Source organism: Euwallacea fornicatus, chromosome 34, assembly GCF_040115645.1.
Source record: "Euwallacea fornicatus isolate EFF26 chromosome 34, ASM4011564v1, whole genome shotgun sequence".
In the NCBI taxonomy this organism is placed as follows: domain Eukaryota; kingdom Metazoa; phylum Arthropoda; class Insecta; order Coleoptera; family Curculionidae; genus Euwallacea; species Euwallacea fornicatus.
In genome coordinates, this window is record NC_089574.1 from 1005734 (window position 1) to 1024913 (window position 19180).

The 19180-nt window shown below is 37.6% G+C and overlaps 1 protein-coding gene across 21 annotated transcripts in view; it reads left to right on the forward strand.

Moving 5' to 3' along the window:
- The window catches only part of RhoGAP19D (Rho GTPase activating protein at 19D), a 167166-nt gene that overhangs the window by 127893 nt on the left and 20093 nt on the right, over positions 1-19180 (forward strand). For 13 of the 21 annotated variants that reach the window (XM_066299549.1, XM_066299557.1, XM_066299550.1 and 10 more), the window contains 15 exons: positions 42-173; positions 972-1217; positions 1269-1622; positions 1840-2149; positions 2202-2646; positions 2705-2743; positions 2975-3294; positions 3987-4115; positions 5567-5650; positions 5806-6015; positions 6696-6743; positions 6913-7030; positions 7371-7457; positions 8967-9108; positions 11112-11192. In XM_066299549.1, the coding sequence (XP_066155646.1) occupies positions 42-173; positions 972-1217; positions 1269-1622; positions 1840-2149; positions 2202-2646; positions 2705-2743; positions 2975-3294; positions 3987-4115; positions 5567-5650; positions 5806-6015; positions 6696-6743; positions 6913-7030; positions 7371-7457; positions 8967-9108; positions 11112-11192 (2745 nt within the window). The remainder of the gene's footprint in view (positions 1-41; positions 174-971; positions 1218-1268; positions 1623-1839; positions 2150-2201; positions 2647-2704; positions 2744-2974; positions 3295-3986; positions 4116-5566; positions 5651-5805; positions 6016-6695; positions 6744-6912; positions 7031-7370; positions 7458-8966; positions 9109-11111; positions 11193-19180) is intronic. The other 8 variants (XM_066299559.1, XM_066299554.1, XM_066299560.1 and 5 more) reach the window with 8 other exon arrangements.

The following is a 19180-nucleotide window of genomic DNA, read 5'->3' on the forward strand; positions in this document are numbered from 1 at the left end:
TTATCAAAAACAGCGTAATACGTGTCGCCATTTTGTTACAGATCAATGCAACCGGGATAGTAGCAGTTCCCCGAGGGAGCAAAGGTCCTAGAAGTCTCTATCTGCGCCGCTATGGGAACAGCTTCGGGTTCACCCTCAGGCATTTCATCGTGTATCCCCCGGAATCTATAGGTGTAAGTACACAATGATAACATAGAACTAAAAATAAAACTTGATGCTGCTGATCCCAAACATAATATATCATAGAGCCTATCACTCGATAACATTGTCCTATTGAAGTTACCTATAGTAGTTTTACGGAATTCAGGTTCATTTATCGCGTTAGGTAAAGAGATTTGCTTTAGTTTCATCACTGGGGTATAATATTACTTTTTCGCAAAGACGTTGATGGTTTCTGAACGAAACGGATCTCTCAAGTAGCCAAAGAAATGTATGGAGTTGCTATGTACACATTTCCAAACGCGGATTGAGAAGAGTTTGAAACCCTTTACTCCTTGCTTGAAGATGACTTTAAATTGGGGCATACATGAAAGACAAAGATTTCTAAATTTATTCGAATGTTGTAGAATTATTGACCTGGGAGGAATTCGCCAGTGTTATAAAAGTCGATGAATTTTAGATAATTGGGCAAAGTTCATTGAAGAGATGCTGAGAAGTGTTATTGAATCCATATTACAGCCTCTATATTACGGTCCTACTTTCCTGGGAAGTTTAGTAAGGGTTGAAACAACATTGTTAATATTGAATTTTAAGAGCTAAAAGATTGTTGGCTCGTATCGTATCTCGAAAAATGCACTTACATTGGTAAAAGTGTATGTACCATTTGGAACAACCATAACGAGCATATTTATTCAAAATCAGTTTGATTTACTTGACAACAAACCAGGTTAGACTGATTTAAGCGGATAATTTAACCATTGCTGTGTCCTTGACGCTCTGTGTTTCTGTGGTACTATGCAATTTCCGTTTAGGACGACGATGGCAGACATGCAGCTTGTGGGGCGCTTAACGCACCCATGGACACTATCTTTGTGAAGGATGTCCGCGAAAGAAGCCCGGCCAAACAGGCAGGTCTCCAACGAGGCGATCGGATAGTAGCGGTCAACAATATCGTCACGGCTGGAAGAACTTACCAGCAAGTGGTGCAACTTATCAGCAACAGTCCTGAATATCTTCATCTACTTGTCGTACCGAAGGAGGAAGACGTACTCCAAAGGGTAAGTATTTCTTTAAGACTGGGATCCCTCTTACGTGACCTTAACTTTCAGTTTTTCCCGGACACGGCATACAATCCCTTATCCAATCAAACACTGCCCTATCAAGAACCACTGCCTCTTGATAGGGTGAGCGCCAAGCAGATTCTCACTCACAGAATCGCGCAACAGAGAGCAATAGGTCCACAGGAGTTTCGTGTCGACGCCGCCTCTTGGCGCTACCTAAACCAGCCGTACTTTCACGAACACCCCGGGTATTATCCGCAGGGGGTGTTGTTGCAGGCGGGGCCGGTGCGCTCGAATAGGCAAGATTTCTCCAGGGTCGCGCATCAGCGCAGCGCAGAGAGTGTCCTTGATTCTAGGGGCAATCAACAGGAAATTTATGCGGAGATACATCAGCCAAATGAGGTTAGAGAATATTTTTTTTGTGATGTGCCTTCCATCAGTTTAGGACCCCAGTCCCACTTAAGGTTTCTTGAGCCATTACCATTTGTTCATAAATCGCCAAAACACATAAAAAAATTGACAAATAATTGACGAAATACTACATTTCCTTCAATTCTCGTATAACACAGTTCTATTTATCAAAATTTGACTGATTTGACCATGCTTCTGTATTGAACAGGTACAGTATCGTCAGAAATCACGGGCACAACCCCAGGTGCCTCTCTATCGCAAAATGGGCCGCCGAGCGAGCGAGGGGAGTAACTTGTTATCAAGTTCCGAGTACACTGGTCCCACTTCGCTGAACTCCTCCGACGGTGGCAGCTCTGAATATTACAGCATGAAAGCAATGCATAATGAGCCCTATTACTTGCCATCAAGTGGCGAGAGGCTGAATATGGGGATTCCCGACGGCGGGTGCAGATTGCAGAGCTCGGATGTTGCGACGAGGAGGGAGAGCACCAGCTCACTCGCCTCGTCCATTGCGGAGAGTAAGTATCAGTTTTATCCTTAGATTTCACAATTTTGGGTGTTCAATTTCAGGTAGCAAAGACAGTATAACCTCGTTCGGATCGAATTCGACACTGACGGGACACGAGATCGATGACTCGGCGCGGATATCGCGAGTGCGACAAAGTGTACGGCAGAAAGAAGAGTTTTTACGGACACCCGTGCTGCGTGAGTTCCATAGCCGTCCGAAGAAACTCGGTCGGCCTGTTTGGCCGCCAATCGAACCGATTCGGTCCGACAAACAGTCGAAACCATTAATACTTGGTCTAGTGCACGGGAAAAACGACGAGCACAGTGCTCAAGGTGGGGCCACATTCAATGGGGGCGTTCCCGACTTTGCCATGCCCCCGGCGGAGGCTCATTCGCCAATGGGGAAAAGAGGCGCGCACCAAGGAGTGCGCGAAGCGGAAACCGCACCCTGTTTCGAGCCAGCAGACGTCAACGAGACTGCGCGACAGACTGTGGCGGAAGTCAGGAGGTAATGACTTCAAATTTATAGTTGTAGATATTTGTTTTTCAATTTAGTTTTATTCCAGGAGTGTAATTAATTATATTTTGGCCTATTTGTTGCCCATGTAAGTTCTAGTAGTGGATGATGATTTTATTTCTTATTGGTGGTTGTTAATTTTGGTTTACATTTGTGTTCTCCATTTGTTGAGAGTTGATGAAAAATCTTTTGCGATTTGCCGGGTGATGCGTGCTGTTTGTACCCCCATTATTAATTTTCGGAAAATATTTTACATCTTTAAAGCTTTACCGCATGCTCTGAATAGATAAACGACGTACTAAACTAAAACTCCAAATAGGATGAATCCCATCTTCCAAACCGTCCAAAAGAAGGCCAAGGAATTCGAGAACTATCCAGAAGATACGCGAACAGACTTTTCGCGCAGCGAATTGGCCCGATTAACGAAAAAGGTGCTTCTTCCGAACGTTACCGAACGAGCGCATGAATATGAAGTAAAAACTAACACCAATGAGAGGAAAGAGGTCGCCAGCGAAGAGCAGCGCAAACCAGCTGAGTTGCCTGAGCAGCCGACGAGTCTCCCACCTACTTCGACGTCAAGCACCGCGATTTCGGCACTGAAGAGGATACAGAGGGATAGTCGGTCGCTGGACAGTTCAGGTAAGCATTTTGTATCATTTTAATCCCTCTATCGGGAAAAGGGTTGTCACTGTGTTGATGAAAAATGACCTAATCTCTCGGTAAAACCGTGGTAGTAAATGCTAGTTGACATCTCTCTTTAAATTGAATTGATCGAAATGCTTAGTACCCCTTCTTAATGAGCAACACCTCACTAGAGCCTGACACAAAAATAACTTGTTATTGTGTAAACGTTGTGTTAAAAGTTCCGGGTATTAAGAACATCGGAAGTCGGGCGTGAAAATTCTTATTTTTACTACTTGCTGCAAAGTAACATTTCCCAACCGTCCATGGAAATATAACCTACCTATAATTGGGATCCTTAAATGGGAGCGCAACTGTTTTATGTTAAGGATGCCATAAGCTCAGAAACTCTCAGATTTCGTCGTCGGTTCTTGGCTCCGGTTTATCAGTTGAGATTTTTGGTCAAACAATCCAGATATAGATAAGCAAGAATTCGGCTTATTAAACCTTCCACACTATACCTGGAGACAGTATGCTAAATATCAATGACGTTTTGAGAATAAAAAAATAATATGGAAGGCCGTACACACTTTACCAAATTAACCGCTTTGAACTAGTGGCTTATGACAGTGTTCGATTGCTGTGACAACCTTCGTTCCCCCTGTAAATAGTGTACACAGTTAGCTTAAGTTAGTGACACGAACGATTAGGTAGCAACAGTAGCATCTACGAGCCGCTAACCAGTCTGACCAGGCAGAGGCTCTCCGGAAATGTGCTAATTTCCAGCGGGAGCAAATACATTCATTGTCCACCACCTGGTACCGAACCTAAAACTTCAGGTTAGAAGCTCGAAATCGATGTAGTCTTGGGTGCGACTTAACACTAACAAAGTCGCTCGCGTATGATATTCTAATCGGTTGTTATTTAGATGTTTGTTTGTAGTCTTGTGTATGTTGGTTTTCATTGAGTAACAAACTAATATCTAGTGAAACCAGTAGATTGGAAGTAATCAGTTTGGTACTTTGAATTTCATGGTAGATTCTTTTATCATCGATTTTCAGGAATCACTGTATTCGAAGTGTCAAATCGAAAATTTAGCAAGTGATTAACTAGAGGTTGGGAAACGATGCACAAGGAAATTAATCGCAGATCCTTACTTTGAGTGTGCGTTAAAGCGCTAATGTATACAAATTATTTTGAAGTAAATGGTTGGTTACAAAAACTAACCACCGTCACCCATCTGTGACAGGCGTAAACCATGGAATGCTCATTATCTATGAAAGATTCGCCCGTTGTTTACGTGCAAGTCGGTTCATTAAGGAAACGTTGGATACCTACAACTATCTTGGATGACGTACAGTGCGTCATTAATAATAATAATGGCGATGTCCAAGGCGCGGAAATAATTTAGAATTTAGCTGATTTCCCGCCTAGGCCACTTCCTACGCCTCGGGTCCAGTGCGAAGTAACTAATGACGCTACACGCTCAGTTTCATTAACGCTATCGTTTCGACTTACACTGCTATTTAATGCTTTTTAGTTATTTTGAAAGGTTTTTGTATCCTTTGCCTCCGGTTTTAGTTTACTTCCACGTGATAGTGGACCGTGATATTCATAACCAATCTCGGAGTCTTTAGGGATGTAAAGCCTTTACAATTAAATCATAATAGCTTCGCGTACAATGCAATCTATTGTCATTCTATGTCTGTGACATATACCGAGTGTTGCTTTGTCTGACCGACCATAATACAACCCATGTAAAATTCAATACCATCTAATATTATCTTCCCTCTTTGTCTAATGGCAAAAATGAATTATAAAATACTCCGATCTTTTAACAAATGATATTTTTTGTGGAGTTACCTGGAAAATATTTACAAAGATGTCCAGTTCTAAGACTTGTAGGAATCAAAACATGGGACATCGGTTGCTTGTGCTCAAATTTTCCATAGTAATATTATTTTCAATTTATGGCCCTGATACGTTACTGCGCTCTTTCCAGAATTTGGAATAACTCTTGAGATATCTACTATAAATGAGAAATGATAACCCCTTATGTACTGTTTAGTTCACTACTCTGAGAGTAACTGTTGGCGAGTCGACACTTATTTGACCACCGACGCAATCAAATTTTTAAGTAACCGAACTCCCTCAATTATGGTAACTTTGCGTTTCAATAACACTTAGCATATGGTTTCTAACATTATTGAATTTTTCTCACAGTTGGAATTGTTTAAGTAATAATTATTTTTTCGTTATTTGAAAACCAACTTGACTATCACAATTTCAGATGTTCCCTCAAGCAATGAACTTCAGCAATTCAGAGCCAGATCCAACTCCGCCGAGTCGTGGACTACCGCAATTGGGGACAAAGGTAAGGCCTCGTTCGTCAAGCAATTCGCTCACCAAAATCATAATAATAACCATTTTCTTCCATTTCGACGTTCATTACTTATTTAATGAAGCTGAGCCAAAATGTCTTCATTAATACTCCTCACTACACTTTTTGTCCAAACTGCACTCTTTCAGACTCGATAACTGCCACTCCACCGCCCCAAACGCCGATTTTCTTCCCCGCCCTTTCGTGCCCGTCCCCACTCATTCCTGAGTCCGTTCTACAGATCCAATTCCCCCCTCCCGCTATCTCGGTGACCCCTCCGCGACCCAACACTCTGGACTTGGACCAACCGGAGAGACCCGCCAGGGGGCAGTTTAAATTGACACCTGACGGTTCGTCCAGTGAGTGTTGCAATCGAGCGGCTTTGTGTGATGTGATTGAGATACTAATTTGCTCATTTTGGTTTTGTTTGTATCAGTGATGAAAAGTATGTTTTGGAAAGACTAACCATTAATGTTCGTCGTCAGTTAACTGACAGTAACGTTGACAATACATTGGAAATTGATAGTTTTGTTTTCCGTTTTGAAAGCACGTCATATTTCAAAATGTGATTGTTGAGTTTTGTGAATATATGGGGTGTACATATAGGAACCAGCTGGAACTTCATTTTTGACTCACTCCCTAGCAGACTACAGATGCGACCAAAGTATATAATATATATTGAGCTGTTAATTTGATTCGAACAATTACTAACATTGAATAGTGAATTGAATTCGAAATTGAATCTAAATAATGAATAATAAACGAACGAAATTTGAAAGTGTGGCGATGTGTGTTTGCGCCTGAATTCTCAATATTCAATATATCTTTTAACCGCAATGCGCAGAATGTTTCTCAAAGACACATATGTATGTACATTAGATGAGCATGCTGTCAACATCATTTTCACACAAATTCTACTATTACCTGACCGATAGATATTTTATTTATTCTAATTTGTCATGTTCTTTCTTACTCTTCATGTAACTTTTGACTAAATTCATTGCCTTTCTGTGTAATAACTCGCTTCCTTTCCTTTTAGCTAACATCGAACCTATTGTGGTTAAGCGAAGAATACAGAGCAGACTCGGTAAGTTCTCTCTTAATTAGGCGAAAAAATGTTCATACAAAAGTGGAGAAAAGACAATAATATTTCAGCAATAAGACAGTTTGTGTTAATTATCTAATTTCTGTTCGAAGTGTCATTGATGATTTGTTTATAGAAGTTTTTGAACTCTGCTAATAATTCTATGTCTTAGGTTATGATGATAGGGCTAAAAGGCCCGAGTCGTACCTTAGAGCCACCAAAAATGACCAGAATTCATTCGGCAGCGATTACAGCGATTACGAAGAGGTGACGCCTCAAGTTCTCAGAAAGTAAGTATTAATTATTCCCACATTGTTTTTGTCATTTTTATGTTATAAAGTACTTATTTTTCAAATTATCATATTGTGGTGAAGGGGAACTTTAGTTGATTAAAGCTTTATATGGGCGTATTTGTATCTCTGTTTTGTTAAGGCACTTCTTGTTTATTTACCGCCGTACCGCTTGTAGCTTTTGGGTGATATCCAAATTCTTGGTATTTTCTACCGGCTAAGATAGACTAACATCCATTTTAGGTCAAGAATTGTCACGTTGCATTATTATAATTAGTTTCAAAATTATATCTGGAGAGTTACGCCTGAGTAGGTAATAGTTTTTTGTTTCTGTCTGTAGCCGGTATAGGAAATGGCATCCCTCCCCGTTCCACGGGGACATCGAGCAGCTGCGCAAAATGTTCGAGGACGCCGCCTCATCTAAGGGGTGAGCACCCGAGTGTCCGATTTTTGCCTGCTTTCGCTGCTAACACTCCCCTCTAACTTTAAGCTCCTAACACAAAGTAATATAATCCAGTTCAATAAAAGTCATTCCCCTTAGTTTTGGAAAATACCGAATAAATTTCAATTTATACAAGGCGATCCGGTCTATCCGACAAGGACTATTCAATAGTTCGGCAGGAAAGGATAATAAACCACTTAGAACTGGTTCGAAGTCATTTAACGAACACTGCAACTCAACGTAAAATTCAAATGTTTTAAATGCTGTTTTTTTTTTCACTTTATAGCAGCGCATGTATACAGGGTGTTAGTGAAGTACGCAGACAAATTTTAAATGGAAAACCGTTGAAGAAATTCAATATAAAATATTCATTTTAATATGAGTTGGCATAAGTTGGGACGTGAAGGGGAGTCTGCAGATTAAAACTTTCGCTTCGTTCTTTCAAATTCAAATATTTGCTCAGTTTTTTGTTTGTTAATGTACGGACAATCGAGTGGAATCGCCTGTGTTTCAAAATCATTTGAGTGTGTTTTTTCTTGGTAATTCGCCTTAGCTTCGCAACCAATTAAAGAAACAAATTATGCAAATCAAATTAGATGTATTTTGCCAATTTTTATATTTAATATTTCAACATGCCATTAGAACGCAGTCATTTGCAGCGAGATACACAAATTTATGCTACGGAATTTGGTATGAAGCTGCTTTTTATATCGTTAAGAAAACTAATTAACTGTTTCTTTCATTCTAGTAATTATGCTACTTATACCCGCCTGCGTCTTTAAAATCCCAATAAACCGCCACTCGACATTTCGTATTTACCCAGACCGATATAAAATTGGCGACATCACTCTCAGATACCTCAATAAAATGTGGACGGAGAGGATTTTTTTTCAGACAAACCCAATTGGCGCCGGTCACAAATTGACCGCTCTAAAAGTCAACATTTATTTTATGTAAGAAGCGAGAATTTACGACAATCCGGTTAAAGGTCCTTTTATTGCACACTGGAACTCATATCTATATCATATCTAGTTTCGATAAAAATTTTTTTTAAGTAAATCATTCTGCAGGGTTTTCAAATTATCTTGTGCTGCTTGGAATTAACAAATTTGCATGGAGAGGGCTATTCAACTAACATTCCACTTTCCATTATATCTATCCTATTTAATGTTGAAGACAATTCGTAAAACGGCATGATGATTATCAAATTATTGTAAGAGGAAGTTTTAGACGATGCAAGTACCGAAATTTGGATTATGTGCCTACATATGACTTGTCTTTGGTTTATTGCACATGTCGTATGTAATTTAGTGTTCGTCTTAACAACAAACATTAACCACCGAGAGATCATCGTCCGAGAAAGCGAGTCCAAGTATATTTGGTGTGTTTCACTTAACCATACCCCGCACGCATATTTAAATGCAAATTATTGTTTTTCGGAGAAATGTTGCTCCTCTCTCTGTGTTTGCATTAAATGGTGGTTTGGCATTTTAGCGGCAGCGGCAGCGGCAACAGCAGCAACAGTTCTCTGGATAGGGAGAAGACGACTTCCAGTCCGGGAACCGGGTTCAAGAAAGAGTTTGGGGTGATACGTGAGGGACTTGTCAACTGCAAGATTTTGGAAATCGATGGAAAGGTAAGAAAGTAGTGGATTGTGGCTTAGTTCGAGGTGAACTTTTAAGATTTATCCATATTGCTCGTCCATCCGGCTAGAAGCAGAATCAAAAGCGGCACAAAGTTCAATTCATACTTTCAGTACATAGCAAAGTATGTCGCAAGTACATCTCGAACTTTGCAGTGCTAATTGTTGATGTCAAAATTGTTCATTTACTTAATGTAGAATTAGATTTGCTCAACCCTCATTAGACATTTTTTCGCAAATCACGAAAATGCCTAATTTCCTTAACTTCACGGAATGACCACCGTTTTAATACGATCACATATCTGTAACGCGACCATATTCTGCAAATTTACGTCATTGCCCAAAACTGTTAAGGCGAGATTATTTAGATTAAAAGAGTGATTTTGGAATTCCTAATTTTGCCACATCACCATGCTAACTGATCGATAAAGTCGTAAAATTTTAACACTATTTCTTTAAAATGTTATTGTATAAACATACACGACGAGGTTATCTAATGCAAGGCTTCGGCGAAATTCGATTAAGCCACGTTTTCGCGGAAAAGCCGTTTTGACGTTTGATTTTCTATGTTTTCCCATATTTAAATTGTTGAAAAAATACGCGACCGGTTGTAAACATATTTTCAATTAGCTGTGTACTTATGAGAAGTAACTCATTCGGGAATTTCGAAGTTGAGATTTTACTTTCAACCTGCAACAAAGTTCGCACGAAACGCAGTAGGGATTGTGACGTAGTTACTGGATTTTTCGGTCGAAGTTACTCCAAGGGTAACTCCTAAATCGTTTTGTTCAAATCGGTGCTGGTTTGGGGAAATTTCCCAGGACTTGCTCTCCTGTTACTCGGAAAGTAAGTAAATAACAACGCGACATCGGTTATTTGTGTAAAAAGAAACGCCGCAAGTTGAGTGACGATCTCTATCTAAGTCATGCTCAATAATCTGGAAAAAGTGAATATACGATAGTTTTTTTGTTGCTATCACGACATTTAGTGTTCTGTATTTATTAAGTAATTCTTCTAGTTTTGTCCATATTATCAACATCTCGGTATGTAGACATATGATAACGTCTCTGATTAGGTACTCAAACTATTTCTTTAGACTTTCACAGGCTGTTGTGGTATGCGATTACTGAAGTTACGTCTTACAATATTTTGGTTTATGTTCTGAAAAAAGTTTTTGTTTTTTCAAATGAAAAGACGGGTCTCCCCGAATTTCAAGTAAAAAATTGAGATATTTGATGATAATTTTCCGATTAGTAAATTTTCAGATATCTTTACCGTGACATACCAATCATATTGAATTTGTCTGGATAATTAATGATAATTTGGCTATTTACTGGTGAAATGTTAGGCGAAGTAAAATATGATTTCTTGGCCGGACATTTTACAGCGTTATTAATAACCTTTCTGCATTCTTCAAATTTTTCTTTAGTTTCGGTTGTAAAACTCTTCAAATAGAATAACAGTCGCACAAAGAAATATGGACCCAGATAAATTCTATTGTTGTGGAAGCCGATATTTGCCCTTACGGGCCTAAACGACAGAGGTGGATCGAGCACATAGCTAATCCCCGTTTGTATCAAAACAGTTAAATTACTTCAGAGTAAAAGAAAATTCCAGATACTGAAATTACACATTTATGGTTCTTGAAACAATGAGGCTACTTGCTCGAATGAATTAATATTTATTTGATACCTGTAGTACAGATAAAATAAAACCGCTTAGGAATCATTCATGCCGCCACTGCTGGCTCATCCTTTACTTATGACGCATTCTGGAAGTTACTGTCATTGTAACAATCTGTATAATTAATTGCGTGGAAAATGTGCAGTTGGTGCCCTTGCCTAGGAATCAAATGTCAAAAAGTACCTAAGTGCGGCTCTGGCATTGTAAAAATTTCATAATGCGTTGGGGGTGTTTGAAATGGTCATTCCATATCAGCACTTTGCAAGTCGCATGTTGAAATTAAATTAGTTCAATTTCTTGTTTTTTTTTTTCAGCGTGCAGCCGATAGGTCTTGGAAGCAGGTGACCATGATCCTGAAGGGCCCGAAATTGTTCCTTTTCAAAGATAAGCATCAGGTATGTTAATTATAATTTATAGTTGTTGTTATATAATACGGTATTACTGCCTTGAATTTCAATGTCCAGTGTGTGTTATCGAAACTTCAGAGGTTCCCCGACGGTCTTTCTAATTTACAATATGGTTTCAAAGATCCTTTAGAAACAAAAGATGTACAATAATTGTTCTTACTGCAGCAAGTCTTATTATCGCTAAGGTTGAATTTCTGCACCATTAATGATTGCAGTGTCTCTACCTCGACCCAATTTCATTTTTGTATGAATATGCGAGTGCGTTATCAATTATTATATACCGCCGATGACCATGATATTTTTCCATTGCTTTTCGTTAAGTTTTTCATCTGAAACTTGTAGAGGAATAGTATCTCCTTTAAGAGCGGTGATAACGTACCAAATTAGACAAAAAATTCGGGAAGGCACTTCAATCTGAACGGGCTTATCGTGACAATGGGTAATTAGCCGAATTAACTGAGTACCAGCTGTAAGTTAGTTTTGTCTGATTTGATTTTGAGAAAATTCCGAAGTTTCTGACCCTGATGGATTCTAGATGTTTGAAATTATTTATATTCCCCTGTCACCATTGGAATCTATGTAAGAGATTCGGAGCTGATCAAATTCTCTTCGAAAGGCTATCACAAAAAGGTAAAAGTAAGCAATATTATAGCCGTCGTAGAACCTTTCGGAGAAGATAGAACAGACGATTTAGGCGTAAATTAAATCATTTATCAAACACCTGAACCACCGGCTCGATGTGATTTTTTTGAAAATCGGGACTGTGGTCGGTTTTTCAAACAATTATTTGCAGTAAGATAATTTCCGGAAAAATGGAAAATCCTGCTTTGCCCTCTTGGGTTCTACAGATATTACCTTGCTGGCAACGTTACGAAGTTTGAAAAATCGAAACTTAGGGCTCCAATAGTTTCATCCCTCCGTTAAATATTGACCACTCCGACTTGCACCAGTCAGCTATGTGCAATGTCTATTTTATCGTGTTACTCATGATGAATTGCGAAAGTGTTCTTTTTAGCTGTCACCTGCTTTTTTTCCAAATTAAGCATACCGTTCCTCCATTTTGCCATACCTCCTGGAATCGGTTACATCTTTTTGGATTTTTTGATTGGTTAGGAAATGAAATTCCATATTCCTATTTTTCCATAGTTTTCAATTGTTTTCAAGTTTCTATTATCGAATTCACAATATACGATTTTAATATAATTACATCTCTTCCGGCAACACCAACGGCCGCCGAAAAACATGATAATTGATTAGTTTAGAACCTTAACGACCTCAAAATTCCATCCTCTTGGCGGTGTTTACGAAACCGCTAAATCCAAACAATCAGAAAAGTAATTTTACTATATAAGCGTAACACACGTGCCCATTCTAAATATACCAATTAAAACCTTAAAAAACGCTACTTTAGGATCGGCAACAATACGCATACCTTCAATTTATTCGAGTGGTAAATATTTATGTTTTACTGGGTCCCCAGTTCAAATTGTATCGGAAACTGATTAATTGTTGCTGTTTAGGTGTGCGGAATTCGAACGGTGTTAGGTGTAAAGGTTAAAGGACATTAGGTTACACTGGCACCTTGTGCTTGTAGATTACAAGATACAATTAATACAGCTTTTTTTTTTTTTTTTAATCGTCGAGCAATTAAATCATTTTTTCCGTTGTCTTAAGGTGAAAGTGTGTATTTACGGTGGCGTCCTCAAGCTTTGCAGCAATTGCGGCAATCGTGGCCATCTACAATAATTCTGTTGTTGCTTGTGCAATTCGACAACAACTGTTATTAATTAGTCGCATTTATGCATTTCCTGAACATGTGGAGAAATCGGTATTAGAAAGAACAACGGACGTGGCAAAGATATTTTCAAGGAAAAATCAACTTTGACTTGTAATTACTAGTGAAAACAATAATTATGTATATTAGACTATTTCTCTAATACGGTGGTAGTTTATACAAAATATTGCGTCTCAGTTGTGTGATATATTGTCAGTAACGAGCCTTAAAATCCGTTCAAATCAGCTTTAAATTTAAATCCTCGATTAATTGATTAATCACTGCCGTAAAGTTTTGTTTACGCTAGTCTGAAGCGATTCGGATTAACTTGGATTAACCTGTTTAAATTTCTCTAGAACTACTTTCCAGTTTGTAAAAATACTTCAGAGATCATTTCTAACTTGGTTACTCCAGATCTCTCCAGCTCCTATTCACCTGAAATATCCTGAAATTCGTCAATTTGCTCAAGTTTTCCTTTTTCATTTTACTTAAAATAAATTTCTTATTTGAGTTTGATTTTGTTCCATTTCATTTCGTCTTATTCTTACTTTTAACTCTTTTCGTTGATGCCTGGTACTATTCAAGTTTCTGAAGGAATTGGAGAGATCTTTTCAAATGTAGTGCCGCCCAGTTATCGCATTACTTCCTATTAAGCTATAGTTTCCTGCCATTTTCTCCTTTCCTCAAGATTTCGAGGGGTTATTCTAAAGACAAGAGAGCTGCTCTTGAGAGATGAAGCAGCATCGAACTTGTTTATGAGCTTAATTAGTACTGTGAAAATACAAAAAGTCCTTCTCGCCATGCTCCTCAACCAATCAATTATTTATCATACATACGAGAGACATAATCAAAATTTTTTGCAATTGTTCAAAAATTGTGTACGTTATGTCACAGTAATTGAATTTTGACGTCACATAAATGAAATTCACATAAATTTTTTGTAATATTCATATATAGAATGTACCTTCTGCTAAAATACACGGTGCTTCCCAAATGTTAGGCAAAAATTTAGGGGGTTATTCTCTGAGGAATTTCATGAATTTTTTGTCCTTGGACGATTTTGGGAAAAAAGCTTTGTTCCCTAGCTACACCGCCATAAATGTTTATTGACAACAATTTTTCTTTTCTATTAAAATAGTTAAAATAAACGTAATAAAATAATGTGAATCTTGAAAACAAAACCAGTAAGCACGTTAAACGTAATTTAATTTGAATATGTTTCTAAATTTGTCACTTTTAATCTTTTTTTCATCCTGGATACCTATACGAATGCTGAGATGACTGACCCGCACTTCACGTATGGAGTTGTCGATGGAAATTTGTTACAGGCGAGGGAATTTTACATTAACGAATGATCATTGAATGGTAATGCATTCAATTGAAAAACGTTCGAAAGAGTTCATCTACGTCTTCGTGAAACAGGCACGTTAAAAGGAAGTGGAAGTGCAGGAAGATCAGTGACATTGAGAACAGCAAAATCGGAAGAAAATGTGCTAAACATAATAGAGAAAAATCCAGGCGCTTCTACTAAAAAAATTGGAAGTGCTTGTGGGATGTTAGTAATGAGACTGTGGAAAATTTTGAGGGAAAATTTGTTGCACCCGTACCACATATAACGTGTTCAGGCTCTTCTTCCTGTAGATGTCCCTTTGAAGATCGTATTTTGTCAATGTTTTTGCACACATTGGTGTAAATTCTGTAACTACTATTGTTTATTCTTTTTACCGATGAAGTAAATTTCTCGAGAACCGCAATAACAAATTTTTATAACAATCACGCATGGGCAGAAGAAAATCCATGCGAAGTACTAGAAATTAATTTCCAACACCAATTTTCGTTAAACGTTTGGGTTGGAATTGAGGGTGATGGGCTAATTTGACCAATATTTCTACCAGAAAGATTTACACGCGAAGTTTATCGTAACTTTTTGTAACAATCGCTTCCTGAATTCCTTGAAGATGTACCATTGGCAACCAGAAATGCAATGTTATTTATGCACCATGGAGCATCAGCGCTTTTTAATAAGATTTCCCGCGGATTTTTAATGGAAACGTATGTAGATGGCTGGATTGGTCACGGTGGACCTCACTTATCGCTAGCTAGATTCCCAGATTTGAACCTTCTGGACTATCTCCTATGGGGTCATTTAAAATCGTTAGTTTACACTAATCCAGTGGGAAACCTGGAAGAGTCGCATATTTGATGGATGCAATTCAGTAAAAAACACTCCTGGTATTTTCGAAAGAATTCGGCTGTTAATGAGAAGATTAGAAGCATGGGTCCAGGCTAGCGACAGTCACTTTGAACAATTATTGTAGTTTTTAATAAATTTCCAAAAAACATTTATCACTTTGCATCCAGGGAAAAAAGCATTTTTTCGAAAATTGTTAAGGACAAAAAATTCTCAAAATTACTTAGAGAATAGCCCCCTAGATTTTTGCCTAAAATATAGGAAACACACTGTATAAAATTTTAAATGGGAAAAGACTTAGCCCCCTTTTTTCGCGATCCTTACGAATAAGGTCTAAATACACAAAAGCTTAGCGATTCTACGAATCCCAGCAAACCGCAATTTATTGTACTGTTAATTTTAGTTCTTAAATCTTCGACTCTATGCTCAATCCCAAGAATCGTGGCAGAGTTTCCAAGATTTCACTTATTAAATAATGTTGTTATCTCGATATTTATTTTTAGAGTAACCGATTTGACTCTGCGTAAAACGAGACCGAATTACTCTACAGGCGTCAACGTTCAGTCTATAAATCTTTAATTTAGAAATACGAAGACAACGATTTATTGCATCAAATACATTGGAAAAGTCGAAAAGAATCAGCATCTCGACATTTTTCTATCACACAATTGAAGAATATCGCCGATGACATTTCTCAAGACATACAGACGTGTTTCGACTTCTGAATCGAAATTGACCATCCGGCAAAATGACGTTAATCTTTTCACAGGCTTGATAAATTGCAAACCAAGAGGTACTTTGAGGTGATTGAAGCTGTTAGAGGCGGAAATCTTTGGTCAACCACAAAAAAAAATCTTTTGTCGGTTTTGGTTTATGTAAGATGTGGAGAAAATATAAATGGATCCATAAAAAACGTTACTTAAACGGAAGGAACCCTCAGTGCTTTTCTGGTAAACTACCTGGTTTCTACGTAAATACTTTATCGCCGAGATTTGAAGTGTAAGCCCGATAGTAATTGCACTATGAATCTTCTTTCTGATATCTCGAAAACAACGTAAATATCAAAAACTTTATAGCTTCTCAGACCCCAATGGTCGTTCTCGAATTTTAAATAGTCTGTACATACGGACGTCTTCATACGAATTGTTTTGATCTCAGTGGATCGTTATTTCGCCAAGGCCCTCATCAAAGTGAAACAAAACGCCAGAAGACGATTGATTTATTAATAATTAATGCCACCGTGTGTTAACGATGGGCGGAAGTTGCGGCCATATTGAGACGTTATTAAACGCTTAAACATTCGCATATTAAATCATTCTGACACCCTGTATAGGCAGGCCTGCTTGACGCAACATCGTTGGATGTTATCACGTCCCGTCGTTTCTGCAAATCCTCATGCTAATTCCTCGTGTGGAAGGTCTTCGAATCCCTTTTGAAAATTATTATTAAACAGGAACATAATAATGCCGATAACTGTTTAACGAGACCTTTTACGTTACACTGGGATGAAACGAAAACTATGTTCCTTGGGGGTTATGTACCAAAATTAACGATGGTCAATTGCGGGGATTAACGAGCGATAATTAATGTTATGATGGTGGCTTTTACCGGCATTTACTTTTGGATTCTGCCTTAAATGGGCATGTTCGCGTGTTTAAAGTAGGATGGCTAAATTTAGTATTTTTCGACGGAGATTGAGACACTCATAAAAGAAAGTTGCGGGTTTTTATCCTCAATTCGATCCACATTTTCGATGTGTCGTCTAATTCTATTCTATTGGGTCCCAGAAACTATTCTATAAATCCCGTTTTTCATGCTCACCGCTTTCACACGTAGTTACGTGTAAGAACGATGGTCACTATTTTAGATGTAATTTTCGCAATAAAATTTTCATCACTTTAGACTTAATTTTATTTCTAAACACAGAATTGCAAAATCGCATAATTCTACCCATGCACCAGCAGTGTGTGTGTTAATTAATATCGCATTCTCAAGTTCTTCATTACGTGGGTCACATAACGAGGAATCTAAAGCATTCGAATGCTATAACGTTATGCTAATTACGAAATATTGTTGGTGGAGTATGGAATTTTTTTATAATTTGCTTTTCCTTTGACTTTGCACCTGATAGTAACGTGCCTGGGTGTATGAACGACCTAAAAAAGGCCAGAAATAACTATTAAAATTGCATTAGTTTTATCAATTTTTACATTGAAATGGTACCTCATTAAGATGGCAAACATTCTATGGTAGTGGTGTTATTTAGCCAATGCTATAAACATGCGGTAGCCCAATTTGAATAAATTCCTGAATGCGAACGTCAGGCTTAGATTTAATTAGTAACGTATAAGTTTGTGTTTAGGATTTTAACTAGGAAGAAAAAATTGTTCATCTTTCTTTGCAGAACTGTTTGTTTTTTTTTTTATATACAGGGTGGGTCGGGAGGATCGTGCCAAACTTCAGGAGCGTGTTGTACATGAAAAATAAATGTAAAAAAACTCAAATGTTGTTATCCGATTTTCGTTTGTTTACAAGTTATAGCGTAAATAAAATTAAAACATAAAGGTTAAGCAACATTTAGACGAAACGTTTCCTGGACGTTGGATTGGTCGTGGTGGCCCTATTAGTTGGCCTCCGAGATCTCCAGACCTCACACCACTAGACTATTGTTGGTGGGGTTGGTTTAAGACTGAAGTGTACAGAGTGAAAGTGGACACTCAAGATGCACTAATTCGACGCATTAGAAATGCTGCAGCTGCCATTAAAGAAAGACATGAAACAATCAGGAGCGCAACGAATGCTCTTCATAGACGAAGCCGAAAATGTTTAGAAGTTAATGGCGATATTTTTGAACATTTACTATGATGATATCCAAACGTTAATTTATGGAATTTCTTATGAAATTTATAAATTTTTCAAATTTTATGTTTTAATTTTATTTACGCTATAACTTGTAAACGAACGAAAATCGGACAACAACATTTGAGTTTTTTTACATTTATTTTTCATGTACAACACGCTACTGAAGTTTGGCACGATCCTCCCGACTCACCCTGTATGTAAACCAAAAAGTGAACTTTTAAATTGCTTATATAATAGCACATACATATTATCCTCTTAGCTTTAGCTAGGCTCCGTTTTAAGCGTTTTTCATAATTTTCAAATGCAAATGTTCTTTTTCGATCCTGTAAATAATATAATCCCGCCAATGAACTTTTAATGCGCGTTTTTTTTTTTTTTTTTTTTTTTTTAATGCTAAATTTCTTGAAAATGAGTAAAAAATATAGTGCGTCTCTTTGTACCCCGAAGAAGAGAATATGTTTATTCAATAAATCAAATAATTATAAAAACAATTTTTGAAATTTAATTTGCTTTCTGATTTGTCTTAAGGGAAAGCTTTTTAACGACCACAACGTAAAAATGGTATGTTTATCGCACGTAGGAGGGAGTTTTGGTACCGCGTTGGCTGTTGGTACTATACCATTGTATAGCAGTAACAGCTTACGAAAGAATGACAAACGTTTAAGAACATGATGAACCTTTGTTGAAATACCTATCAAAAATCATTGACATCTCTTATGTAATGCCGTATGATTATTGCAACCCAGAACTTTGTATCGTGCCATCAGGATTTTTAGACGTTCTAAAATCTTTGACTGCATGGTACGCCAGTGAAGATTTTTGAAAATGAAAAACCATAGAAAAAACTCTTTTTGACTTAAGAACCACGAATATGGCTCTCAGATCAGATATTTTTAAAATGATCATCGTCAAATTACTAGTAAAAGAGCTTGAAAAAAAAACAATTTAAATTGTCAGAAATTCTTTGATTTAAATACCCAAAATCAGGGTACTCGCCGAAAAGTGTTGATAACAAGTCTCTTAGTATTTCACAGGATTGAAGTTAATATGAAAAAATATGTGAAATAATTACCGCTGTTGGAAAACGATGTTTGATTTAAATGTCCAAAATCGATGAAACCGTTAAAGGGGTTGGATAAATTGAAGTTG